Raw genomic sequence first — 27,946 nt, 5'->3', positions numbered from 1 at the left:
ATTTTCCCTGTAATTTATTCATTGGCATGATTCCTGCCCTGGCTCCAGCTTCTGAAGGCAAAGAGATGGGTCTAGTCCACCAGAGTACAGCAGGAGTCAAAGATCTTACTCAGAATGATCTTCCAATCTATAAATAAACTTTTCATACAAAATAAAAAGTAGCTTTTTTCTTTTCCTTCTTGTACAAAATATTTCTCATCAGCAGGTCACAAACAATCAGCTGGGAAGAAGAGGTCCAGCAAGTGGTCTTCACCCTGTGGTGCTGGGAATGTGAGGAAAGGAAGGTATTCATTCATTTTCAGTCCAGAACAGCCAAGCAAGAAGAATGTCTCGGGTCTCTCTTTCCCCAGTGAATTCATCTCATATTTCTTAAGATATTTCTGAAGTTTTCCAATTCTCTGACGCTCGTTGAGATCCTGGGTGCAGGAGAAGGAAAAAGCAAAGATCAGAGCAATGTGTGAGATAATGGTTGGACTTGATGATTCATAGATTCATTGACTGGTTTGTGTTGGAAGGGACTTTAAAGATCACCTAGTTCCAACCCCCCTGCCATGGGCAGGGACACCTTCCATTAGCCTGAGTTGCCCAAGGCCTCATCCAGCCTGGATTTGAACACCTTCAGGGCAACCTGCTCCCATGTCTCACCACCCTCACTATAAAGAATTTCCTCCTAATTCCCAGTCTACATCTCCCCTCTTCCAGCTTCAATCCATTCCCTCTTGTCCTATTGTCCCATTGCCCTACAAGCCCTTGTAAAAAGTCCCTCCTCAGCTTTCTTGTACCTCCCCCTCAAGTAACTTAGAGGACCTTGGAGGTCTTTTTCAACCACACTAATTCTGTGGGCATGAGGCCTTGTTTAAAATTGAGGAGAGAGAAACTGTGATGGAGTAAAGCTTCAAGGAGCTCTTGGGAAGAGACAGTTCAGGTTTGCAGCTAAATTAGGTTCTGGTTACAACCAGGCTCTTCCTTCTTTTCACTCTTTTTAAAGCAAGCAGTGAGAAACTTGAGTGGAACAGGATGTTACAAGCCCATCAACTAGAGATCAAGAAACAGACCATAATATTACCACAGCAGAGTCTCCTTGGGATAGAAACATGTTTCTACTTGAGGGTTTTTAATTACCCACCACATTTTTTGTACTCCTGGAGCATCAGTGAGGATGCCTGATAAGACTCTGAGGACAGGGCCTGTCAAGGAAGGCTCTGTCCTTCCTGACTAGGACAAGGCTCTGAATAACCCACATGACTTGTGAACAACAAGCAGAAGGTGGAGGCTTGATTTAAAGCCTGCACTTGGGTCATAACAACCCCATGAACACTCCAGGCTTGGGGCTGAGTGGCTGAAAAATGCTCAGTGGAAAAGGACTTGGAGATGCTGGTTGACAGCTGGCTGTAGATGAGCCTATGTGTGCCCAAGTGGCCAAGAAGGCCAACATCATCCTGGCCTGGATCAGCAATAGTGTGGCCAGCAGCACCAGGGAAGTGATTGAGTACCTGTACTGGGCACTGGTGAGGCCACACTGGGTTCAGTTTTGGGCCCCTCACTCCAAGAAGGTCATTGAGGTGCTGGAGTGGGTCCGGAGAAGGGCAATGGAACATGTGAAGGGTCTAAAGAATGGATCTGTGAGGAGCAGATTAGGGACCTAGGGTTGTTTAGCCTGGAAAAAAGGAAGCTGAAGGGAGGAGACTTCATTGCTGTCTACAACTTCCTGAAAGGAGGCTGGAACATTGTCTCCCTAGGAAGTGACAGAACAAGGGGAAATGGCCTCAAGTTGCACTAGGGGAGGTTTAGGTGGGACATTAGGAAAAAATTCTTCACAGAACAGGTTGCCAAGCCCTGAACAGGCTGTCCAGGAGAAAGTGGTGGAGCCACCGTCCCTGGAGGTCCAGAGGAGGGCAATGAAATTCATTGAAGGATCATGGGGCAGATCATCTCGAATGCCATTACAAAGCACATGCAGGGCAACCAGGTGAGGCTGTCAGCTCTGAAGTGAACACAGAATCAGAATCTTGTCTGGGGACAATGTGGGACTCAGGATCCTAAAACCCAGGAGATTCCCTGTACCTTCACAGGAACATTTCCTTGAATCCCTCACAGAAATGTCGAGTATGAAGTTGTTCTGTGTGGTTCCAGCTGTTGCATGTGACATTAACATCATCTGAAAGCCTCTTTATGAGGCAACATGACCAGAGCAGGAGTTCACACCGAGGCTGCTGACAAGAACTGACTGTTTAAGCTGAAATGGGATGTACCACAGCAGCTCATGTAAAAGCAGAGGAGAAAAATCACAAACTAACCTTCCAAAAGCATTAAATAAGGCCACAATTTCTTGTCTGCTCAGCTGGAATCCATGGGAAGGACCACTCTCAGGAATCTTCTCTATCAGGTTTTCAGAGAAGAGGATCTTCAGCACTGTACCCAGGCCCTGTGTCTGTGCACAACAAACAAAAGCAGTTAACAGCAAGGAGACACCCAGGGACTCACAAAATTAACTTGACTTTCCTCCTCCATCTTTACAAGGATTCCTGTTGACAATCTCCACAGAGCAAGACTTGAATCTCACTTGACATGACCCAGACTGGGAAGCATAACAGAGCCAGGATGCTCTGAGAACTGGAGTACTTTAATCTGTAGAAGAGGAGACCTCATTGCTCTCTACAACTCTCTGAAAGGAAGCTGGAGTGAGACAGGGGTTAGTCTCTTCTCCCTAGTATCAGGTGACAGAACAAGAGAAAATGGCCTTAAGTTGCACCAAGGGAGGTTTAGGTTGGATATTAGGAACAATTTCTTTCCTCAAAGAGTGGTCAGGCTTTGGAACAGGCTGCCCAGGGAGGTGGTGGAGTCACCATCCCTGGAGGTGTTCAAGAAACGTGTGGACACAGCAGTGGTAGGTCAACGGTTGGACTTGATCTTAGGTCTTTTCCAACCCAAACAATTCTATGACTCTATGTTTTATTTAGTGTTGATGTGTCCATGTGTAAAACCCAGTGCAGACCTCAGCAAACCCCCACAGCAGATTCTGCCTCCCTTGCTGGAGGATCTGTGCCCCACGTCTCCCTCCCAGGCAGTGATTCTAGCAAGGTAACTCAGTTTTCAGCTGTAGAGACACAAGCAGTTCCTGCCAAGCCCTGCAAGCAGGAATCAGCACCCCACTTCCTGCTGACTGGATGAAGAGATGATCCCAATAGTTCCAAATCCAGGAGCTGACCAGCTTAGCTAAGAACTCAGTATGGATCCAGAGATCCTACCAGATGAGGTACTTACAGACACATCCCCAGCTCCTGACAAAGCTTACCTGCAGCTTCCCCCACAGGCGACATTTGAAGCAGCCAACGCAGTCCATAATCTTAGAAATATTCTTGAAGTGCAGCCTGAATTCCTCCTGGGGTGGACAAAGAAAGGCATTCAGGTTGGTCACAGTTATGCACTAATTAGGATTCCTTCCATTTGTTAATCCTGGACAAAAATGATGGAAGGGCTGGAAGCCCTCTGCTATGAAGCCAGGCTGAGAGAGTTGGGGTTGTTCAACCTAGAGAAGAGTAGGTTCCAAGGAGACTTTCTGGTGGCCAGTCAGGGCTTAAAGGGACCAGACAGAAAGCTTTTAAGCAGGACCTGTTGTGACAGGACAAGGGGTGATGGTTTAAACTAAAAGAAAGAGATTCAGACGGGAGAGAAGGGAAAAAATTTTGATGATGAAGGTGGTAAGACCCTGTCCCAGGTTGCCCAAAGCAGAGGCAGATGCCCCATCCCTGGAACCATTAAGGTGAGGTTGATCAGGGCTCTGAGCAGATGTCCTTGATAACTGCAGGGGGGCCGGACTAGATGACCTTTAAAGGTCCCTTCCCACTCAAACCATTCTGTAATTCTATGATTCTGTGACTCCAGGCTAAATTCAGTGGGACTGAGGGAAATGCCTACTGAAATGGGCTCCTCACCCCACACTACCCACAAGCATCCAAACCATTCAGAAAGCAAAACGAATTGGAAAGACCCAACCCAGTAACTCCTTTTGGTACTCCAAATGGTAGGGCTGGCCAATTACCTTGAGTTTTGCAGCTTCCTTTGGATTCCCTGCAAAGAAGGAGTTCTCATCAAAGTGCAGTGGGAAAGACCTGAAACAGAAGGAGAAGAATTTTATCTCCACAGCTTGTTTGTGTGGCTGAAGCCTCTGGTTAGGGGTGGGGATTAAAATGATAGGTGTTGGACACTGGACATCTCACAATGTATTTTAAGTGCAAGCTGCTTGCTTCTTACATCTCTGGATGCTTTCCCTTTTAGCTTGCATCTCACCATCTGATTCTGGCATCCTCCTCTTACTCCAAAATGTGCCTAACAGCCTCAACTGTTAAACCCTGGTGCTAACTACTGTGGTTTGCAGTTTGAATGGAGATGCAGATGTTCACCAAGGCCAAGTCTGGGGTCAGCACTTGGGTCACAACCCCACAAATGCTCCAGGCTTGGGGCAGGGTGGCTGGAAACTGCACACATCACACTGTCCCACTAGACAGGCAAACCCAGGACCTAGGTGCAAAAGGGTTCAAGGTGCAAAAATGTGCTCAGAGATGCCAGGGTGGACAGAGCCACCCTCCCCAGGTACCAAATCTAATTACTTGGCCAGATGGAGTATTTCCAGCAACTGGTTCTTCACTTCCTCATCATGACTTGGATTCCCTGTGTAGAGCTGGAATCCTGAGCGCTCAAAGAAGGGCAGCACTTTGGAGAGGGCCCTCAGCTCTATCAGGTACAGAAAATACAGGTTCTTCAGTCTTCTGGGACCTTCCCCTCTGGTGATGACTTCATCAAATCTCTGCTGGAACTCTGTAACATTTGGGCCCCATTTCTTCTCTGACCATGTATCTGAGAAAGCAAAAGAAACAAAGATATGAGGCAGGCAGGTGCAGATCTGGTTCATCTCCTCCCACCAGACCAAGCTAAACAGCGAGATAGAACTCAAGCCAAGCTTTACAGCAGTCACAGCCCTCTTGCTGACCACAAAGAGTTCCAAGAGCCAAAAGAGAAATGTTCTTAATCAAACTCCAAGCCCAACAATGCACAGTTGCTGCTGGGTTTTGTCAGCTGGGTTAAAACATCACCCTGGCATACAAGCAAAAGCTGAAAACAGAGGGTGCCCATTTTAAAGAGAGTTAAACCAGTTGAAGAGTTTCTCATCAGCTTATTGTTTCTCAGAGCAGTTTGATGTCAGCTGGTGACAACTTCACATCTGCCTGCAAGTGAAGAGGGTCAGGTAGATGTACTGGGGTGGTTCAGTCTGGAGAAAAGGAGGCTGACAGGAGACCTCTTCAGTCTCTACAACTCATGAAAGGAGGTTGGAGCCAGGTGGGGGTTGGTCTCTTCTCCCAGGGAAGAAGTGATAGAACAAGAACAAATGGCCTTAGGTTGTGCCAGGGGAGGTTTAGGTTGGACACAAGGAACAATTACTTCCCTGAAAGGGTTGCCAAGCCCTGGAACAGTCTGCTTAGGGAAGTGGTAAAGTCCCAATCCCTTGAGGGACTTTAAAGCCATGGTTTAGTGGTGGACTTGGCAGTGCTGGATTAATGCTTGGCCTTGGTGACATTAAAATGGTCTCTTCCAACCAAAACAATTCAATGATAGGTTGTGAAGAGTCCCTTTGCTCCTTCACTCCTACTTACAAATGCCACCAAATTACTGCAGAACTCAGAATTCCCTGCTTTGCTCTGAGTGTCTGCACAGGCCTCCTAAGCACTTTGCACTGGTTGAATAGAGATTGGTAGGTTCCCTAATGAACAGGGATATTGCAAGAGCATTCCTTCTGTTGTGGAAGTGCAAGAGAAGAGAAGTAGCCAAGAGTAAAGACTCTTACTTGGCTGTCTGCAGCCAACCTTATTTTCCTAATCATCTCCATAGTCCCACCTCATCTCTTGCTTCTCTTGTTATTCTAGCTTCCAACACAGTCTAACTCACATCAAGGTGAGGCTTATGTGGGCTGTAGAAACTTAAAGTAGAATGAGCTGGTTAAATCTCAATTGCCTGTCCAAATTCCAACAGCTCTCACCAAATCTGTACTTGACTTTTGTGAGCTTTAGCAGAATGAAGGTGGTGGGTTTGGTCTAAACAACCATGGCTTCAGACCATGACTTTTAGGGCAACAAAGCTGGTGAAGGGTCTAGAGAATAAGTCTTACAAAGAGTGGCTGAGGCAATGGGGATCATTTAGTCTGGAGAAGAGGAGGCTGAGGGGAGACCTCATTGCTCTCTACAACTCCCTGAAAGGAAGTTGGAGTGAGATGGAGGTCAGTCTCTTCTCCATAGTATCAGGTGACAGAACAAGAGAAAATGGCCTTAAGTCGCACCAGGGGAGGTTTAGGTTGGATATTAGGAACAATTTCTTTCCTGAAAGCATGGTCAGGCTTTGGAACAGGCTGCCCAGGGAGGTGGAGTCACCATCCCAGGAGGTCTTCAAAAAAATGTGTGGACGTGGCACTTTGTGACATGGTTTAATGATGTTGGTGGTCTCGGCCTGGACTCAATCTTGGAGGTATTTTCCAATCCAAACAATTCTATGATTCTATGACTTAATCCATCAGGAAGTTAATCAGAACTTGCATCCCACAGCCCTTGGCCACACAAATTGTGCTTTCACACTGGCCTCAATTTTTAACCCCAGGGTGGAAATTTAGATTCGTCAGAGAAATCTTTCTCTACCTATGGAGAAAGGCAGGCAGAGGAAATGGAAATGTATTGAGGGTTTTGGAAAAGCCCAGCCAAGTGTTTCACCAGCTAGGCAAGATCATTGCTAAACTGACCATCACAAAGACAGGTTAGGAAGGAACAGCCTTGACATGCTGCTAGAAACCTGCTTGGAAATAACCTGGAGGAAGATTAGAAGGAGTATGGGCTGGAAGTGTTAGGAGAGAGCACAGTCCAGCCATGTTCAGACCTAAAGACATGGTAATTGCACTCCTGACTGTTAGACAACCTCTGTGCTGAGAGTAGTAAGAGGAAAGCACAAAAGGAGGCCTGAACCCTGCTGGAATAGGCTCCTGCTGCCATTTAGCAGAGCCACAGACATGTCACTTTAGGTCTGATGTCAGACAGAAAGCAGCATTTACCTTGCAAAAGGTACCTGGCACTCAGGTGGATGTTGATGCTGGCATGGAGACCAGAAATGAGTCTGTAGAAAGCTCGCTTCTCTACACAGACACCTGAAAATAAACAAATACTTTAAGATACTGAAAGCACAGGTTGAATTTTCTTCTTGCTGTCAGATCTAATCCCTCTTGCATGCAGCAACTCCCACCCTCCCCACTTTGTCTTCATCCTAGGAAGAGCAACTAGGTTTAGAAGAAGGATTACCTTTCAGCCACTTGTAAAATGCATGCCCTGGAAAAAAAACAAGGAAAACAAGCACATCACTTTGAGAGCACTGCCCAAGCCTGAGTCCCTGAAACCACCTCCAAGGCCAGTCCCCCGAGGAACTCTGCTTACTCCAGTTTGTAGAAGCAGGGAGAGGAATGTTAGAAGAGCAGGAAAATAGTTTCTCCCCAACCTTTCTGACAAGACAGCATGGCAGCAGCTAAACATACCACGTGGTCTTTCCTACCCATCTCCCTGAGGGCTGGTGGGGAGCAGAAGTACTGCACAGGGCAAAACAACAACTGTGAAGCCCTTTTATTTCTGGACAGGATGGGAGACAGGCAGTTTGATTCAAAATAAGATAAAACAGTGCAACCTAGCAGGTACAATCACACAAAACAGTGTTTCACATTACTCCTGCTACACAGAACCATAGAATTGCTTTGGTTGGATTGCATCTTGGTTTAAGATCATCAAGTCAAACCTTCAACTTGCATGCTTGAAAGGTATCTGGAGAACAAAGTGATTTGGAGATAATTTGGAGATAAAAAGACATGAGATACACATAGGCCCAGAGGGTGATGAGCTCCAGGGCACAGCCTTTTCCAGGCCTGAGCCTTGCAGGGCACCCAGCTCCTACCAGCCCTCAGAGGGTGTTGGGACTAAGTCTCCTCAATGCTCCTGCCCAAAAGGGGCTAAGCTTTCTCAAAGCTTAACAAAAACAAGCACTGAAAAGACACAGGTCCTGGTCCTGAAGGATTAAGACACTCTGCTGACTTGATCTTCAATTTGCCTTCACTCCTAACTGCTGGTGCTTTCTAAGGTCTTCAAACAAGGATGGGCTGGCCTAAGAAACAGTGAGATCTCTCACAGAGTCCTCAACACAGCAGAATTTCCAGACAACTTCTGATTTTGCTAGCCAGGTGCATTATCTACTGGCACAGCTCGTGACAGCATGATAATGGCACCACATGTCTGTTATCAGTAAAACTAAACAAAGTGCCACTCACCTTCATCATCTCCTGATGAGGAAAAAAAAGCCCAGAGTGGTGGAGGGAGAAAAAAGAGGAGATAAAAGTTACATGTGACCAACATTAAACTCAAGCACAAGCATTAAGGCCACCCTGTTTATTGGCTCTGACAAGAGAATGAGCTTCTCCAGGGAGGTTTAGAAGCATTCTGAACAAAGAGTATCACCTCAAACTGCAGCAGTGGACACATCAGATGAGCAAAGCTCCTGAATAACCTGACCAGCACAGGAGAGATAAGTATTTGCAGGGGAAATAAAAGCACCATACATTTGGAGCAGAGACCAGAAAAAAAGGGACAAAAATGCCTACTTGTGACAGAGATCTCCTGGATGACCCCTGACAGGATACTGAAAGATACCATCCCTGCTTCCTGCAGTTTGTTAGTCACTTGCAGCAACTCTGGCAGGTTTCAGGTCAGATCCTCTGCTGTCATGTCCTCCTACTTCCTCACCTCAACAGTCCTTCCCTCTCCCTTCAACATACCTGTGTTATTTCATTCTGATCATGCCCTAAACAGAGGTGCTGAAGGGAAGGACAGATATTTGAAAGGACATTGTCCATTTCCTTCACCAGTGCTGCTTCTGAAGTGCCACCCTTTGCACAAGGGCCTGCAGAGGGGAAAGAAAGGACCCCCAGCAGGCAAAGAAAGGGCCTACATGGCTTAGGGAAAATCCCACAATCACCCCAGAGGATACTGCTGGAGCAGTGGTCAGGTCAAACCAACAGGGAGTAAGGTTGATTCTAGATGTCTGGGCATCAGGAGACATGGGGTCTCCCAGGAGACATGGGCAAGAAGCTGTGATGCTTCTCAGATCATTCCCTACTGTCATGTATGCTGTCCAGCCTTCACCTCTGGGACACAGTTTCTCTTACTGGTTCTCTACTGAGAACTCAGCCAGGTTCTCATTTCAGTCCATCACAGATAGTTTGGCATTGCCAAGTGCAGAAATCAGGCTCCCAGTCCCTCCACAGCTCACGAGGCTTCCAAGAGTGAAAGATCAGACTTCCTTTCCCCGTGATGAATGCTAGAGAGCCACACTTCCAGGTGCCCTTCCATAAAACTCGACACTTGATCAAGAGCTACAACATATTTCTCATTCAGCAGAATTAGCCTAGAGAATTTGCTCTTCCTGGAGTGGGATCAGTAGACTACTAAAGCGTTTAGAGAGATGCATAAATGACTTACCTCTACCAGATGCCAAAGGTCTTTTTACATTCTGAGGCCTAAGAGGGAAATAAAAATAATATGGAGATAAGTGACAGTGTCCCTTCTGTGCAGAAGCACAGCAGAAGTAGTTACTTCTCTGCAGTCAAAAGGCAGTCACAAAGAAGATGGAGACTCCCTTTTACAAGGAGTCCCATGGAAGAGACGAAGGGTGATGAGTACAAGTTACTCCTGGGGTGATTCCAGTGGGACACAAGAAGAAAACTGTCCACAACAAGGACAATCAGCCATTGTGATGATCTACCCAGAGAAATGGTAGAGTCCCCAGCACTGGAAACTTAAGATTCGCTTGGCAGAGTGTTGGACCATCTTGTCTAGATCATGCTTTTGCCAAGAAAGGTTGGGCCAGGTGATCCCTGAGGTGCTTTCAATCTGGTATTCTGTGATTCTATGAAATAAGCAAAGAAGTTCTTGGATCTCCTTATGTGCTTAGGCTTGCTCAGACAGGAAAAGGCCAGAGCAAAATGTGGCTTTCCTTTTTTCTTCTTTCTTTAGAAAATAGCTAGGAAAACTCAAGTGTCTACAGAGGAGCTGTTGGACATTATCCCACAGCCCTGGTGTAACATGATATACCAGCACAAACAGGGAGGAAATGCCTAAAGAGACCACCAATACTGTGTCAGCCCCAGGGAATTCTGACTGGTATGTGGAATGGGGAGAGAGAGCTCCATGCTATGGCCAAGGGAGGACAGAACTGTGTGCTAGGACCATGCACACAAGACATGCACACCACCTGCCAGGCTGCACTAGAAACCTGCAGCATGATAAAAGCTGTGGTCCAAAAAAACAGCCAAGAGACCTCAGGAGGCAGCCACGTGGGTTGTCCTCTCCTGCACAGCCTGTACTGCACAAATAGTGCAGCAAAGCCAGGACAATCACAGAACCCCAGACTGGTGGGGGTTGGAAGGGACCTCTAGAGGTCATCTAGTCCAACCTCCCTGATAAATCAGGATCACCCACAATAGCTTGTCCAGGTGAGTTTGGAAACTCTCCAGAGAACAAGACCCCCACAACCTCTCTGCAGCCTGCTCCAGGACTCCAGCACCTTCATACCAAAGAAGTTTTTCCTCATGTTCAGATGGAAGCTCTTGGGTTCCAGTTTATTCCTGTTGCCCCTTGTCCTGTCACTGGGCACCACTGGAAAGAGTCTGGCCACATCCTCTTGCCCCCCACCCTTTACCTCTTGCTGAGTACTGATCAGATCCCCTCTCAGGCTGCTTTTCTCCAGGATAATTAGCCCCAGGTCTCTCAGCCCTTTCTTGTGTAGGGACTCATGGAACAGTTAAGCCCATGCAGCCTCCCTGCAAAAACCAGCATGTGCAGGATATGGTATACATCTCCTAAAGCACCTACTTGAAGCAGTTTTCTTCATAAATACTGTTCCAGATCTTCCAGGCATCAGGTCCTTTGTAGCCAGTGTAGCGCTCAGGATTCAGGAGCAGATCCACGTACTCAGCATCAGGGGAATAGATGTCTGTGAAGCACAGTGCTGGGTCAGTGACCAAAACATCTGAACGAAGAATGACATCTTCCAAGGCTGACCCAGCCACCCCTCTGCATTCAGAATGATCTTTCTAGCACAGACACCACCTCATCCCTGCCCAGAGAGCCAGGGGCATGCTATTTGCTACACATGAACCCACATCAGCAGGGCCAAGATCTCTGTCCTTCAGAGCTATCAGAGCAAGAGGCCACTAACAGCAAAGCAAACCCCAAGTGTGCTCCAGCCAAGCTACTCACTTGCTGATCATGGCAAGACCTTGACCAGCAGCAAAACTTTGCCAGATATATTTGCATCATATTATCTTCAAGGCACAATCATAGGAACCTAGGATGTTAGAAGTTGGAAGGGACCTCCAGAGACCATTGAGTCCAATGCCCCTGCCAAAGCAGGATTACCTAGGGCAGGCCACACATCCAGGTGGGTTTTCAAAGTCTCCAATGAAGGAGACAATGCAACCTCTCTGGGCAGACTGCTCCAGGGCTCTGTCACCCTCACTGTCGAGAAGTTTCTCCTCATGTTGAAGTGCTGTGTTCCAGCTTGTAGCTGTTGTTCATTGTCTTATTACTGGGCACCACTGAAAACAGACTGGCACCTCCTTGATACCCACCATTCAGGTATTTGTAGACATTAATAAGACCCCCTCTCAGCCTTCTCCTCAAGGCTAAACAGCCCCAGGTTTCTCAGCCTTTCTTCATAGAAGAGATGTTCAAGTCTCCCAAACATCCTCATTGCTCTCCACTGGATTCTCTCCAGCAGATCCCTGTCTCTCCTGAATTGGGGAGCCCAAAACTGGACACAACGTTCCCTGTATGGCCTCACCAGGGCAGAGTAGAGGGGGGGAAGAACTTCTCTAGACCTGCTGAGCACACTTTTCTTGATACACCCCAGGATACCATTGGCCCTCTTGGTCACAAGGGCACATTGCTGTCCCATGGATAACTTACTGTCAACTACGACTCCAAAGTCTTTCTCCCTAAGGAGAAAGTACTAAGGGCCAGGGGTGTGGAAAAGAGAAGGAGTTCTCTATAGCCTCCAGGCTTGCTAAAACATTGGCTTTGGGTTATTCTTGCACTATGCTTTGTAGTTTCACCAATTGCTTTTCCATTTAAACTTTCCATCACTCTTCAATCCATTTTTGTGAGTGTCATTCTTTTGTCCCTCTCTGGGCAAGAGAGGATCTGTCTGGCCTCAAACCAGCACAGAGGAGCTTAAAATCCCATGACAAGACTTGTCAGATCTAGCAGGTCCCCATACCATCAGCTTCGCAGAAGCTGTCTGAAGAGTCATCATGCTGTGTCCACTGCAGCACTGCCTCCTGGGTTTCCTTGCTGCAAAGAGTGGAAAAAGCCCATCAGAAAGAGCACTGATAGTAGTTTTCCTTCAGGAGAAGTCAGGATTGTGGAAAAAGAAGTCCAACCTCAAAGAGCCATCAACAGCTCCAAGTCTTTCGGCCTCTTCACATTCTTCAGCAAGGTTGTTGGCTTCTTCTGAATACTGGGTTGAAAAACAAAGGGGTGGGGAGGCAGAGGAGGATTACAAAGCAGCTTTTAACTCACTAACCAGTTCAAGCACCAGGAACACTTCTATGATTCATCCCATCCTGGTCTTCCACAGGATGCCCACAGATAGCCAGAGGCTTATGCAATCCTGGTGACTGTTGCAGGGACTCACAGCAGCCCCTGGCACTGCCACAGGGGCATTTTGTGCCTGATGCCATCTGCTCTTGGAGAAGCTCTGGGTTAGTGGAGTGGAAGACCTGACCTCAGGATAGCCACCTTCAAGACTCCACATCAAACACTCGAAGAGGGTAAAAATGCAGCCACAAAGGCATCCCAAAGGATACTGCCCATCCGACTAAGGCAGCTTTCATCAGCTGCAGTGACACAAACGTGGTCCTCTAAACTGTGTCATTTTGTGCAGATGGACACACCTACCTTGTAACTTCCAGATCTGATTCCATCAGGAACTTCCTCCTGAAAGACAAAACAGAGCATGTGCTACGTGTGGGGCTGATGAGGCCTTTCAGCCTGATCTTTACGAGATATTAGGTGTTTGTAGAAGTTGAAAAAGGAAGAGGTTGTAGTGAGGTGGGTGTTGGGCTCTTCTACCGAGGAAGAAGTGACAGGAAGAGAGAAAATGGCCTCAAGTTGTACCAGGGGAGGTTTAGGTTGGACATCAGAAGCACCTTTTTTCACTGACAGGGTTCTCAAACCCTGGAACAGGCTCCCCAGGGACATGGTTGAATCCCCACCCCGGGAGGTGTTTCAAAGACACAGAGGTGTGATGCTGAAGGATGTGATTTAGCACCAGACTCGGCAGAGCTAGAGAATGGTTGAACACAACAATCTGAAAGGTCTTTTCTGACCAAAACAATTCCATGATTCTAAGTTGGAGGCAAGCAAAGCACTCAGCTGAGCTTACAACACATTCGATTTCTGGCTCCTCCATGTACCAAGGTTAAGCAACGCTCTTGGTGCTTTGCCTTTTTGCAAGACTCCTCTTCTCTCAAGGTCAGCAACCCTCCCCAGCTCCTGCATCATGTTCTGTTCTGCCTACACAAGTGTGAGGTTGGTGAAGCCAACTGAAACCATAGAGGAGCTGGAGTTGCCTCTGGTCAGCTGATGCCTGCCATCCTGTCTCCCAGCGATGCTGGTGCTCCTGGCAGGAGCCCAAGTGCCTCCTAAGGTACTGCATCTCCCAGCCCCTGACACATGTCATCCAAAGACAATACTTCTACCACTCCATCACCTAATGTCAGGCTTGCCAGCCTAGCACAACATCAGCAGATTACACACATTCCCCTCAACTCCACAGAATCACAGCACAGTGGAGGTTGGAAGGGACCTCTGGAGATCAGCCAGTCCAACCCCTCTGCTAAAGCAGGGGAACCCAGAGCAGCCTGCACAGAATCACAATGGTCAGGTGGGTTTGGAACCTCTCCAGAGACTCCACAACCTCTCTGGGCAGCCTGCTCCAGGGCTCCAACACCCTCACACCAAATTAACTTTTTCCTCCTGTTCAGATAGAACCTCCTGGGCTCCACTGTGCCCATTGCTCCTTGCCTTGTCACTAGGTAACCACTGACAAGAGTCTGGTCCCATCCTCTTCCCCTCCACCCTGCCCCTTTAGCTCTTGCTGAGCACTGAGAAGATTCCCTCTCAGGCTTCTCTTCTCCAGGCTAAACAGCCCCAGATCTCTCAGCCTTTCCTCCTCACAGAGATGCTCCATGCCCCTCAGCATCTTTGTAGCCTCTGCTGGACTCTCTGCAGTAGTTCCTTGTCTCTCTTGAACTGGGGAACCCAGAACTAGACCCAGGACTCCAGCTGCAGCTCTATTAAGGCAGAGTAGAGGGGGAAGAGAACCTCCTTAGACCTGCTGGTCACACCGTTCTTGAGCCCCAGGAGAGCATTTGCTTTCTTGTCCACAATGGTACTTTGCTAGCTCATGGTGAACTTGTTGTCCACCAGCACTCCCAGGTCCTTTTCCACAGAGCTGCTTTCCAGCAGGTCACCCCTCACCTGTACTGGTGCAGGGGTTATTCCTCCCCAGGTGCAGGACCCTACACTTGTCCTTGTCAAACTTCATGAGGTTCCCCTCTGCCCAACTCTCCAGCCTGGCCAGGTTTCACTGACTGGCAACCACTTCTTCCTGCTTTGTATCATCCACAAACAATCCATTTCCTCCATCAGCAGGAAATCAAGAAAGCCACCAGTAGCAGGAATAAGCATCACAACGACTGGCAGCCCAGGAAAAGAAAAAATAATCAATGAATAAGCACCATTTTTGCTGCTTTCAGAATAAAATGGACCCAAATCAAAATAATTAAAGCCAGAAGTGACACAGTTCTTAAACCTCTTACTAATGTAATTGTAATGTTATTCCATCACGTTGGTATTACTCATTACCAAAACCATCATTTTTTTAAGGGGGAAAAAAAATGGGTTCATAATAGGTGCTTTTTAAAGACTGAGAAAGTAAAGGGCACCTGTTTGAGGTGTAGAGTAGTTGCTGAGAATACAAATGAACACATTTCTCATACAGGCACCTTATTGTTTCAAGGTGTCACAGAATTGTTTTGGTTGGAAAAGGCCTTTAACATCAAGCCCAACCATTATCTAACTCTCCCAAGGCTGGTGCATTGCTGGTTCATAGTGAACTTGAGCACCAGGCTCCGGGCAAGGATGCAGGACAAGTTTTGACCACTTAACCAATAAAAAAGGCTGGCTTATCTTTAAATGTTCCAAATCTAGCATTTTGGCTTTTCTCACGGATACCAGTGTTACTGCACCTAAGAAAGCTCCATCAGAGCCAAACCTCTGTAGCTGTAATAACAAGATGACTCAGTCATTTATCTGTTTCTTCCTCTTGGTGTCCAACAGCCAAACAGAGAAGGCAGGCAAAGGAGTGGATTTGCTACTTACAGAAGGGCAGGGCTGTACAGCACAGTCTCTTATTCCACAGTGACTGCTGTCATTCCAAAAAGGACATGGCTTCTGTAGGTTTACCTGCAAACAACACATCACCCTATTAGACATTTCCTCCAGGCAACAAAGACAACCTTCAACCCCACATCCTCTCTACCTTGGTTTCAAGGCTTGAGATAACAGAACCTGGTGCAGTGAGAGCGGAAACAGATGATGTTATTTATCTTCAGGTTGATCACACTCTACTTGCAACTCATATGAGGTTTCTAAATTGGAAATACATGGATTTGATGGGTGGACCACTTGGTGGATAAGGAATTGGCTTGATGATCACACTCAGAGGGATGGTCAATGGCTCGATGTCTAAGTGGAGACAAGTGATGAGTGGTGCTCCTCAGGGTCAGTATTGTGTCTTGGTGCTGTTTAACATCCTTGTTGGTGACACAGACAATAGGATTGATTGCACCCTCAGCAGCTCTGCCAACCACACTAAACTCTGTGGTGCAGTCAACACGCTGCAGGGAAAGGAAGACATCCAGAGGGGCCTGGACAGGTTTCAGAGATGGGCCAATGCTAATCTCATGAAGCTTGGCAGAGCCAAGTGCAAGGTCCTGCACATGGGTTGGGGCAATCCCAAGCACAAAAACAGACAAGAGAGTAAAAAGTCTAGAAAATATTAGGAAATTAAATATTTCTTTACCAAGAGATCCAGTCAAATGCTGGAACAGGCTTCCTGGAGAGGTGGTCAGTGCCTGACAGTGTTTAAGAGGCATTTGGACAATGCTCTTAATGACATGCTTTAACTTTTGGTCAGCCCTGAGATAAATCAGTCTGGATGATCACTGCAGGTCCCTTCCAACTGGAATTCTTCCAGTCTCTATCTTTAAAGCCATGCCATTTATTTTAGAAGTGTGTTTTAGCACATTGAGAGTCTCCTAACAATAGAAGAGTCCCATTTACTGACTGCTTGGTCAAAAATTAAGCAGCAGCAGGCAAAATGGATGCAGTACCACAATTCTTGGACAAGAAAATTACCTTGTAGTATCTAAAGTAGTCACTTTCCAGAAGCGCATTCAGTCTAGGAAAAAGCTTGTAGTTGTTGAAGGCATCAATGGTTTCTACATCACATGTGCAGTCATCTAAGTGACCAGTAACCTGGATAAAAAACCAAAACAATTAATATTAATGACTTACCCTGTACTTTTAAACGCTTCAGACAATAAAGTGCCTTTTTTTTTTTTTTTAACCAGCAAGTCACAGAATAGTTTTGGTTGGAAGAGACTTTTAAAGGTCATCTAGCCCAACCTCCTTACAATGACCAGGGACATCTGCAACTGGAGGAGGTTGGGCAGAGCCCCAAACAACCTGACCTGGAATGGTTCCAGGGATGGGGCATCTACCACCTCTCTGAGCAACCTGGGACAGGATCTCACCACCCTCAGAAAGAAACTTCTCCTTTCTATGCCAGATGTCCCTCTTTCAGTTCAAACCATCACCCCTTGTCCTGCCACCACAGGCACTGCTCAAAAGTCTGTCCCCAGCGTTCTGGTCAGCCCCCTTAGCACTGAAAAGCCACCAGAAGGTCTCCCTGGAGACTTCTCTTCTCCAGGCTGAACTGCCCAACTCCCTCAGCCTGGCCTCACAGCAGACAGGTTCCATCCATCCCATCACTGCTGTGACCTCCTCTAGCCCTGCTCCAACAAGTCCATGTGCTGAGGGCTCCAGAGCTGGCCCCAGACTTCAGGTGGGGTCTCAGAGACCAGACATTTGAGGAGACTTTGAACACACAAAACCACAGAGCCCTTTTGCCGACACATCTGACACAGTTAAATAGATGACTGATGTTTCTGTCAGGGTCAAATCCTGCAAGACACTGGATATGGGCTGCTGGAACATTGGGCACTTACACACTGCCAGTCAGCTCAGGATCCCATCTGAGAGAAGCTCCCATATGTCATTCCTGGAAGATGACATACAAGTGAGAACTGGTGTTTGCGTAAGGGACCAGTTAGGAAACACAAAAGGACCAATTAGGCAACAAAAACGTCACCAAGGATTACAGCACTCTGAGAAAGTCCTTGTGGCTAAATCAGCTGCACTGAGGCCATTTGTCTGATTTCATCACAGAATGGTAGGGGTTGGAAGGGACCTCTGGAGATCATCCAGTCCAATCCCTTTCCAAAGCAGGGTCACCTAGAGAAAGTCACACTGGAACGCATCCAGGTGGACTCCAGAAATGGAAACTCCACCACATCTCTGGACAGCCTATTCAAGTGCTCCATCACTCTTAAACTAAAGAAGTTCCTCCTCATGTTTAGATGGAACTTATGTTCAAGTCTGTGCCTGCCATCCCTTGTCCTGTCACTGGGCACCACTGAAAAAAAATGGTCCAATACTCCTGATGTATATATAAACGTGTATGATATGCCCCCCCCAGTCTTCTCCTCTCCAGACTAAAAAGACCCAATTCTGTCTTTCCTCACAAAAGAGATGTTCCAGCCCCCTCAGTATCTTCTTAGCCCTCTTCTGTACCCTCTCCAGCAAAACCACAACTGCAACCCTCTCTTCTCCTCACTTCAGAGAACCATTTGGCAAGAAAACATCTGATGCAAATCTGATGTAGAAAAAGCCAATCCTTCTTGCATCATCCTGAACAAGTCAGCAAGCTGTGTGGAAGCCCTAAAAAAAAAAAAAAAAAAAAAAACAACCAAACCAAACCACCACCCCACAACCACCACCAAAATAAAGCAGCATGGATTCAGCTCTCTCTAGCTTTCTGAGACATAGATTACAGCCTGGGTTGCACAACACAGAAGTTGTTTTGTTTCCCCCTACACCTACTGCTGAGTTCTTGGGGAACTCACCCCAGCCAAAATCAAGGTTTACAACTCATCTGCTCTTGACAGCACACCAGGGAATTTTCCTGGATGTAGGTGTAGCAATCCCACACATGTTGAGCTGCCTACAAAATCCTGGTGGCAGACAGCCACTAAATGTGCCCTACACTGCTGCTCTAGGGGGTTAGGTTCAATCTCTGCCTCCTCTCTGTGCACAAAACAAGCTGGAAGCAGAGACAAGCAAGATAAGCCAGGAAACACTGGTACAGAATCATAGAATTGTAGAATTGTTTCAACTGGAAAAGACCAAGTCCAACTGTCAACCTAACATCACCATGGCCACTAAACCATGTCCCAGAGTGCCATGTCCACACATTTCTTCAACACCTTCAGGGATGGTGACTCCATCACCTCCCTGGGCTGCCTGTTCCAAAGCCTGACCACTCTTGCAGGAAAGACATTTTTCCTCATGTCCAACCTAAACTTCTCCTGATGCAACTTGAGGCTATTTCCTCTTATTCTATCACTTAGTACTAGGCAGAAGAAACCAACCCCCACCTGTCTCCAGCTTCCACACTAAACAAGCCCAGTTCCCTTAGCATGGGCTGTTTCTCTGTTTCTGTGAAGAGTGACAGTGGTGGCACAGAAGGTCCACAGGAAGGCCATGAGCAAACAGAGTTGGTGAACACACAAGACCTAAGACAGTGGTGGGTTGTATTTAAAGTGCTCCCTCTTTTCTTACTTTTAAAGCACTCAACCAACCCAAGGGCTCTCATAAAAGCTGTGGGGCAACAAATAGAGGCAAGTCAGAAAAGGCAGCAGGTGACCAAAGCCACCATCACAGCAGCCAAACCCAAGAAGGGAGTAAAACCCTGTAAGCCTGAAGAAGAAGCCCCCCTTAACCCAAAGCAACTCTACACATTCCTGAAGCAAGGCTGGAGAGAGGAGGATGCCAGGCTCTTCTCTTTGATTACAAGCCACAGGACTAGAGGAAATGGTTTCAAGCTGCACCAGGGCAGGTTTAGGCTGGATGTTAGGAAATACTTCTTCACTGAAAGGATTATCAAAGGAATGGTCTGCCCAGGGCAGTGGTGGAGTCATCATCCCTGGGGGTGTTCAAGCTGCATGTGGACCTGGTGCACAGGGACATGGTTTAGTGTTGACTCTTCAGTGCTGGGTTGAAAGCCTGACTGGATGACCTTCGGAGGTCTCTTTCAACCAGACATACTCTGTGTGATTCTGTGCTACTCCAGCCTTCACAATTAGAGAAAAACATTCATGTGGCTGACACCATCAGGCTGTGCTGCCTTTCAGTGAGACCTGGACAGGCTGGAGGGGAACCTCATGAAGTTCAACAAAGGCAGGTCCTGTACATGAGGAGGAATAACCCCAGAGAGAAGAGAGGGGCACGTGAGAAGCATGAGCCACCTGCCTTGACGCATTTCCGCAGCGTCCTCAGATCACTCAGCAAGAGCTACACATCAGCTTCAATAAATCCATGATAATTACTGCTGTGGAGATGAAGCTCCCTGCCCTCCTTCTGAGAAGGAAGTCAAAAATGGAACACAAAGTCATATGAAATGGGGAAGGAAGAGGGAGAAAAATAGCTTGGATCAGGCATAGGGCACCTTAAAGGTAACTATAGATTCTTCCTGCCACTCCAGACAGAGGGAAGGAATCTATCAGGAGTGGTCAGCATGGATTCACTATGGGAAATCATGCTGGACTAGTCTGATAGCCTTATGGTGTGACCAGTTGGGTAGATAAGAAGAGAGCAGTGGGTGTTGTCTACCTGGACTTCAGCAAGGCTTTTCACACTGTCTCCCATAACATCCTCACAAGTAAACTTAAGAGGTGTCGTTGGATGACTGGACAGCAAGATGAATTGAGAACTGGCTGAAGGACGAAGTTCAGAGGTTGCAATCAGTGATGCAGAGCCCAGTTGGAGGCCTGTGGCTAGTGAGGTTCCCCAGGGGTCACTACTGGGTCCAGTGTTGTTCAACATCTTCATCAATGACTCGAACGAAGGGCCAGAGCAGACCCTCAGACAGTTTGATGATACAAAACTGAGGAAAGTGGCTAACACCATCAGTCTGTGCTGCCATTCACTAAGACCTGAACAGGCTGGAGAGTTGGGCAGAAGGGAACCTCACGAAGTTGAAGGGCAAGCATAGAGTCAGAGTCCTGCACCTGTACAGGCTCTGTGAAGGAGGACCTGGGAGTGCTGATGAACAAGCAACTTGCCATGAGCCACCAATGTGCCATTGTGGACAAGGAGGCCAATGGTGTCCTGGGATGCATGAAGAGCGTGGCCAGCAGGTCTAAGGAGGTTCTCTTCCACCTTCTACTCTGCCCTAGTGAGGCCACACCTGAAATATTGGGTCCAGTTCTGGGCTCTCCAGTTCAAGAGAGACAAGGGTTTACTGGAGAGAGTCCAGTGGAGGCTACAAAGATGCTGAAGACTGAAGCATCTCCATGGGGAGGAAAGGCTGAGAGCCCTGCAGCTGTTTTGCCTGGAGAAGAGCAGCACGAGAAGGGATCTTCTCAGTGCTCAGCAAGAGCTAAAGGATAGGGCCAGACTCTTTTCAGTGGTTGCCCAATACAAGGGACAATGGGCACAAACCCAGGAGGTTCCATCTGACCGAGAGGAAAAACTTTGCTGTGAGAGTGCTGGAGCCCTGGAGGAGACTGCCCAGAGAGGTTGTGGAGTCTCCTTCTCCAGAGAGATTCCAAACCCACCTGGACCTTGTGATCCTGCGCAACCTTCTGTGGGTGACTAAAGGAGTGAGGGGAATTCCAAGAGGGCCAGAATCCCCTGAGCGAGTTGTTAGGTACAGCACCATGATTTGGAGGATCACTTCTATTTCCAGTGGTCACACTGAAGCCCACCAACTCATCCTCACCCATGTACTGTCCTCTGTCAACCATTTCAGGTGGTAACAAGGATTAACAGCAGAGCAATTAAACTTTCCAGTAGCCTGAATCACCTTTGTAAAAACAAACAAACAAAAACCCGAACACACCTAAAAACCCCGACCAAAAACATAACAGCAATTTGCTAATCCACTTTCCCAATTTAAAACTGTTTTGAAATTAATAAAAAGAAAACCCCACCACAAAAACCCCACACCACAACAAAAGCCTAACCAACCAACCAACCACATTTTTTGCTTCCTGGAAACTTATCCCTTGTTGCAGGCAGCTTTGAGATCGGATCTAAAACCTTCCTGCAAAAAGATTCGTGGATAATCTTCGGCCACTCTCTGTCTCCGTGCTAAACAAACATGTCACTCCAAAGGAAGGACATTTCTGTAAGAGGTGACATCAGAGCACCTGGCCAGCCCTCAGCTGAAACAGGACACATCATTTTTTGCCACCAAGAACATGCCTGTGAGGGCGGTACAGGTAAAAGGAAGATGCTGAAGAAAACTCAAGCTCCGCTCAAGAGGGAAAATGTTCTTCCTCCAAGGATTTCAGTAAGATTGTGCAGAAATAGGCAATTTCCCTGGCTACCACATGGCCAGTGAGGTATCACTGACCTGCTGACCTTCTCTGCCTCCTATCCACCAGGCTGCTGAGAAAGAATCATAGAATCATTTATGAATCATAGAATCATAGAATCATTTATGATGAAAAACACAAAGCACAGCCTGGTGACACCACCTGTATGTGCCCAACCTACCAAAGCTAACAGGCAAAGGAGCAGAGAAGAAGCATCAAGAGACTAAGATGAAAGCCCCAGTGATGCCACAACCAAACAGCACTGATACAGGGGAGTGAGCAGTACCAGATCACTTAGAAGGGCATGGTCTTCATCTTAGAAGCTCCCTCTTTTCCATGACCACCTGCATCTCCAGAACCTGTTTCTTCCAGCCAGAGACTCACTTCTTTGAGTCTTCAATTCCTGCTGTCAGAGTGGCTGAGCTACAGCATGCGTCAGACTTGTCCTGCAATGGGTAGTGCCTCAAAACACTTTTCCCCTGCCACCTCCCTAAAATATTTATCTCCATCTTCAACCTGTAATAATTAGGACAGTTGTTTAAGATGAAGCACAAATCGACCCAGTCCCAAACATGTGCCATGTGCTTGCTGGCACTGGTGAACCACCAGGAGGAGTGGCAGCAATGGGTTTTGCTCCACACACACCCACCCAGTGGCGTGTGAGACACTGAGGGGCAGGGTTGGGTTTGCCTGGTGAGAAGAGATGCAATGGAGCTGCTGAGACAGATACCACGCAAGAGGCTCCAGCTGCTGAGTAAACACTCAGGAAGGTGTTTGGCTGGGTTCCATAACAGCCACTCTCAATCCCTCAACACCAATGCACCCGCCTTGTGCACACAGCATAGGTTGGAACACCACCACTGCACACTCCTTGGGTTTGGCCCTTGCTTCATCTTCCTTTAGGTCCATCCCACACTCCTGCCAGTCTGCTCTCCCTGGCACTGGCTGATGTGTCTCTCTATACCTCTTCCCGCTTCCCTCAGCGTCACAGAAACGTCCCCTAAGCAGTGGATTTGGGGCTATGGGCTCCATCCCAGACCCACACACAGCTGGGCAGGAGAGAAGGCAAACTTCTCTTGTGCATCTCCCACCTGCAGCTACAAAATGGCACAGGGAAGGGAACACTACAGTGGCTGAGGAGTTGCTTTTGGCCTGTATCACCTTCAGTGGCAGCTGCCTGCTCTTGTAGATAAGCCACACATCAGCCCCAGGCTGATGGCAAGCAGATGCCTCTCCTGCTGTCCCAGCACTGGGGCTTCCAGAATGAACACAGAACGAAAGCTCACATGGGAGCCTCAGGATGAGGTTAAGCCACAGAATCACAGACTGGTGAGGGCTGGTACAGAACTCTGGAGACCATCCAGTCCAACCCCCCTAAGAAAGCAGGGTCACCCACAGCAGCCTGCCCAGGATCACAACGTCCAGGTAGGTTTGGAATCTCTCCAGAGAAGGAAACTTCACAACCTCTCCGGACAGCCTGCACCAGGGCTCCAGCACCCTCACACCAAAAAAGTTTCTCCTCATGTTCAGATGGAACTTCCTGGGTTCCAGTTTGTGCACGTTGCCCCTTGTCCTGTCACTAGGCACCACTGAAAAGAGTCTGGCCCAATCCTCTTGCTCCCTACTCCCTTTAGCTATTGACCAGATCCCCTCTGAGGCTGCTCTTCTCCAGACTAAACAGCTGCAGGTGTCTCACCTTTCCTCCTTACAGAGATGCTCCAGGCCCCTCATAATCATCTTTGTAGGCTCTGCTGGACCCTCTCAAACTGGGAAGCTCAGAACTGGACCCAGATGTGGCCCCACTAGGGCACAGTAGAGGGAGAGAAGATCCTCCCTCAACCTGGTAGCTACTCTTCTTCATGCACCCCCAGGATGCCAGTTGCCGTCTCGGTCACAAGGGTCTGTGGCTGGCTCATGGTGGGCTTGTTGTCCACCAGCACTCACAGGTCCTTCTCCACAGAGCTGCCTTCCAGCAGGTCAGCCCCTTCATCTGTACTGATGCAGGGGTTTATTCCTCCCCAGGTGCCAGGCCCTACACTTGCCCTTGTTGAAGTTCACGTAGTTCTTGCCCACCCAACTCCCCAGCCTGTCCAAGTCTCACTGCATGCCAGCAAAGTCTGGTGGTGTCAGCCACTCTTCTCAGTTTTGTATCATCAGCAAACCTGCTAAGACTGACATGCTGTCAGATGGCCCCTCCAAGCACCTTCTAGCAAAGATGGCCCTGCAGCTGCTCCACTCTTGGAAGCTACCTCTCAAGCCACCCCAGAGAGATCAGGAGCTGTGCTATGTATGAATTCCTGCCCTGAGGGCTGCTGGATGAACATCAATTCAGCAAGAATGTAAGAGTGGCTTGAAAGTCTGTTTAGGTAACAAGGAGGTAACTCTCGGTGCCTGGACTCTGGCACTAATGATGGCATACTGACCACAGAAACATCCCTGAGGGAAGGCAGCCTGCTGCCAGACCGGAAACCAAGCCAAAAATCCCAGTTTGCCCAGCACCTGCAGCACATCCTTAACGCACCTACATCAGCCTGTAAACAGCCAGTGAGTAATAATTAAAAGGAATAAAGAGAATTGGTTCGTGGCTGACTAAAGCATGAATGAAACAGGAATATCTGGGTGGGGAAAGACCTCTCTGCAAAGCTGGAGGGAACCCCAATACCAAAATGTTATTCAGGGCTCAGGAAAGAGATTGGAAAGGAGAAACAGGCTGTGAAACTTCAGTGAGTTTAGTAACAGAATCACAGAATGGTAGGGGCTGGAAGGGACCTCTGAAGATTGAGTCCAACCCCCCTGCTGCTTCTACTAGAAGATTCCAGACAGGTTAGTAATTTTCTTAAGTAAATGAAGAGTTAAAATAACTGTCAAAAAAAAGCAGGTGAAAGATTCCTCTCTATGGTACAGACAGACAAGAGCACAACACCAGAATTACAGCCTGCTTCAGTCAGCATTTGAAGCATTGCTAGAGCAACTGCTCTCAAAAGTGGCCCTTGTCAGCTATCCCATCACAGGCTGATGGGCAAGCCAAAGCTCTTGCATTCACCTTACATCAGGGTTTCTTCATCTGACAAATTCATGAGACAGAATGAGATGGTTCATGGGTGGAAGCCAAAAGCTATACCCAGGTATTCAAGTATATAAGCAACAGAAGGTAAAACATACCAAGACTTAGCCTGTATTTAGTTTAGGGGTAAATCAAACCCACCAGATCAGTTCTGCACAAGATGATGGGCAGATTCTATTTTACAAGGAGGTGAGGCAGCCCACAAGTGTGCCTTTGAGAGGTTGAGTGTTTAGTAAAGCTGAGAACTGCTGCCCTACACAACATATTCTCCCAAAGGCAACAACGTCTGGAAAAAACTTGAACCTGAGCATTTCTGTTGAAAACTAAACCAAAGCATAAGCTACACAAGATGTGTGCTGGCACAAGAAGAGAGCATTGTACAAAGCACAAGACAGGTTCCTCCTACCCAAGGCAAAAAGCCTGTGAGCCATTACAGTGCCAGAATGCTGGTTTACTTCAGGTACAGGGCTCCTTATCCCATAGCACACACCCAACTCAGACTTCAATCCTTTGCAGGCAAACCTCATTACTAAGCAGAAAGTGTACAAGCAAAAACCATATGGAGATATTGAAAGGCTAAGAGACCTGGGACTGTTTATCCTAGAAGAAAGTAGACAGAGGGAATCTTCTCAGTGCTGATCAATAGCTAAAGGGTGGAGGGGCAAGAGGATGGGGTCAGACTCTTGCCAGTGGTACCCACAGATAGGACATTGGGTAACATGCACAACCTGGAATCTTGGAGGGTCTATCTGACAGAACAAAAAAAAAATTATTTGCTGTGAGGATGCTGGAGCCCTGGGAAAGGTTGCCCAGAGAGGCTGTGGAGTCCCTTTCTCTGAAGGGATTCCAAACCCCCCTGGACATTGTGATCCTGGGCAACCTGTTCTGGGTGATCGTGCTTTAGCACTAGATGGTCCCTTCCAAACTCTACCATTCTATTACTCTGCGACATTGAATCAAAATGCATGATTTTCACTTTTTTATCAGCATAGCTTGTATTTACCACCTCCATGTGAAACTGAAGCATCAAGAGTCACCCAGAAGGCAAAGGCAAGCGCACACCTATGTTTGTTTTCTTTCTCCTCTCCCAAGTTCCAACACACATTTAAGCACTATAATTTTAATATAGCAAGAATGGGCTTTACAATAGCTTCCTTTTTTAAAAAAAGGCAGCAAAAATAAAGCACTAAGTACATTGCACCATCTTCACTTCTCAACTTTGCACAAGCACATTTGCAACATCAGCCTGCATAGTGATCGATCTCCCCAGTCCAGCTGCTTGGCTTAGTCTCTTAGTTGACTATACTCAGTTCTCTTATTTCTGTACATCAACAGAAGATGCATCAAGCGCACTGGGTAACATCCCTGGCAGATCATCAAGCTCACCCCTGGCCATGGTAGGGTAGGGATAGCCCAGCTCACTCCTGGGTTGGGTAGGAGGAGGGTAGAAGGTGTCTGCTGCAGCTACGCTTTTTCCTAGTGAGCAGAACTGAGAGGAAAATCAAGGAAGACCTTCAGGAAAGGGGAGGAGGCAGCTCCCTGGAGAAACACACATCCCTGAAACATCCCAGCAGAGGCACCTGGGTAGTTAGGGAAGAAGTGAGCCAAAACTCAACTCTTTGTGCTACAGGCAGCAAGAGAACACAGAAGACAAGGAAAGCGGCACCCTCCCAGCCCTTTTCCTCTAACCACCCCCGACACTCGGAGAAGGGCCGAGCCACTGAAGCACCCTCGTGGTGGGGTCCCCAGCCGCGGCGCCCACCCTGTCCTATCCTGTCCTGCTCCCCCGGCAGAACCTACCTGGCAAAAGCAACGTCGCTCCGCCTCGCCGTGGGCCACCGCCACCGGCAGCAACAACAGCAACAAAGCGGCGAACCCCAACAACCGCAGCCCGCTGCAGGCCGCCATCTCGCAGAGCCGGCGCGGCCACGGCCGGCTGAAGAAGCCGCGCCGCGCCGTGCACCGCCCCTTGCTCGGGGGCGCGGCCGCCGCCGGCTACGAGCGGAGCTGCACGCAGCCTGGCCCAGCCCGGCCTCCGGGGCTGCCCGGCAGCTGAAGGGCGTCCGGGCCTGGCGAGTTGGCCTGGCGAAACGTCCCAACTTCTGTGCCACGGTGACTCACCCGTGCCAGGACGGGGTGGCGCTGACGGGACGCGAGTGATAAGCCCGGGACCCACGCCCGCAAAGGTGCCGGTGACCGTCGGTAAGAGGCTGAGGTCCCGGGCGCCGGGCAGAGTTCTGCCTCCTGTGCCAGCACAGGGATCCCGAGAGAGAATCGGGCCAGGGCCGGTCTTCTCCTGACAGTGCCTCAGATGGCTGGGTGTGCCTCAGCTGAAGGAAAGACTTGGTCGGGGCCGGTAATCTCCTGGCAATGTGCCCTGGCCCGCATAGAGCAAGGGGCGGCAGCTGACCCTGTTCGGAGGCGGGTGCTGGTGTGGGTGCTCTCCTGCTGAGCAGGAGCACAGCGGAACAGGGAATGCCCCAGCCTGCTGCAGCCCACACTGCCCCCTAGACCCACAGGGCTTTGGGCCTGCCTCTGGCTGTGCAAGATGTGTCCGGGCTCTGTGTACCCACAGGCCGTGGCTGCTGCTGAATCCATATACTGCCACCAGTCAGTGCTGATGATAAATCCTCACTGGTTCAGGTAATGGAATGTATAATTTCGTTGTAGTTTTGTGACTTGTCTTCTTTCTTGACGTCTTCAAAGCTCCTGAGTGGCCTAAAACCTAGAAAAGCCATGTCTGAAGGAACTGCCACAGTGACTGAAGAGGGGAGCTGTGAGATACTTCTGAAGGGACTTGGTCTGGCTGTCACTCATACCAGACACTGTGGTGCATAGCTGTAAGTCCCCACACGTGTAAAAAATCATGGAATCACTTTGGTTAGAAGAGACCTTTAATATCATCAAGGCCAGCTGTTTACCCAGCATTGCTAAGTCCACCACTATCCCTCAATACCACATCTATATGATTAGTTTTAAATTTCTCCAGGGATGGGGACTTCATCATTACCTTGGTCAGTCTATTC

General features: G+C 48.2%; 1 protein-coding gene across 1 annotated transcript; it reads right to left on the bottom strand.

Moving 5' to 3' along the window:
* Positions 1 to 43: 43 nt before the first annotated feature.
* Positions 44 to 26,828, bottom strand: ERO1A (endoplasmic reticulum oxidoreductase 1 alpha). The gene is made up of 16 exons (XM_054400680.1): positions 26,721 to 26,828; positions 16,554 to 16,682; positions 15,516 to 15,599; positions 13,029 to 13,067; positions 12,512 to 12,588; positions 12,349 to 12,422; positions 10,944 to 11,064; positions 9,552 to 9,589; positions 8,345 to 8,356; positions 7,335 to 7,361; positions 7,091 to 7,183; positions 4,611 to 4,857; positions 4,043 to 4,112; positions 3,296 to 3,382; positions 2,298 to 2,431; positions 44 to 416 (listed from the first exon to the last, which is right to left on the bottom strand). The coding sequence occupies exons 1-16, from the start codon at positions 26,826 to 26,828 to the stop codon at positions 356 to 358; spliced, it is 1,401 nt and encodes a 466-aa protein (XP_054256655.1). The 3' UTR covers positions 44 to 355.
* Positions 26,829 to 27,946: the final 1,118 nt, after the last annotated feature.

Source organism: Indicator indicator, chromosome 4 (genome assembly GCF_027791375.1).
Source record: "Indicator indicator isolate 239-I01 chromosome 4, UM_Iind_1.1, whole genome shotgun sequence".
In the NCBI taxonomy this organism is placed as follows: Eukaryota; Metazoa; Chordata; class Aves; order Piciformes; family Indicatoridae; genus Indicator; species Indicator indicator.
The sequence above is the reverse complement of the archived record's forward strand: the minus strand, read 5'-3'. Positions and strand labels throughout refer to the sequence as shown.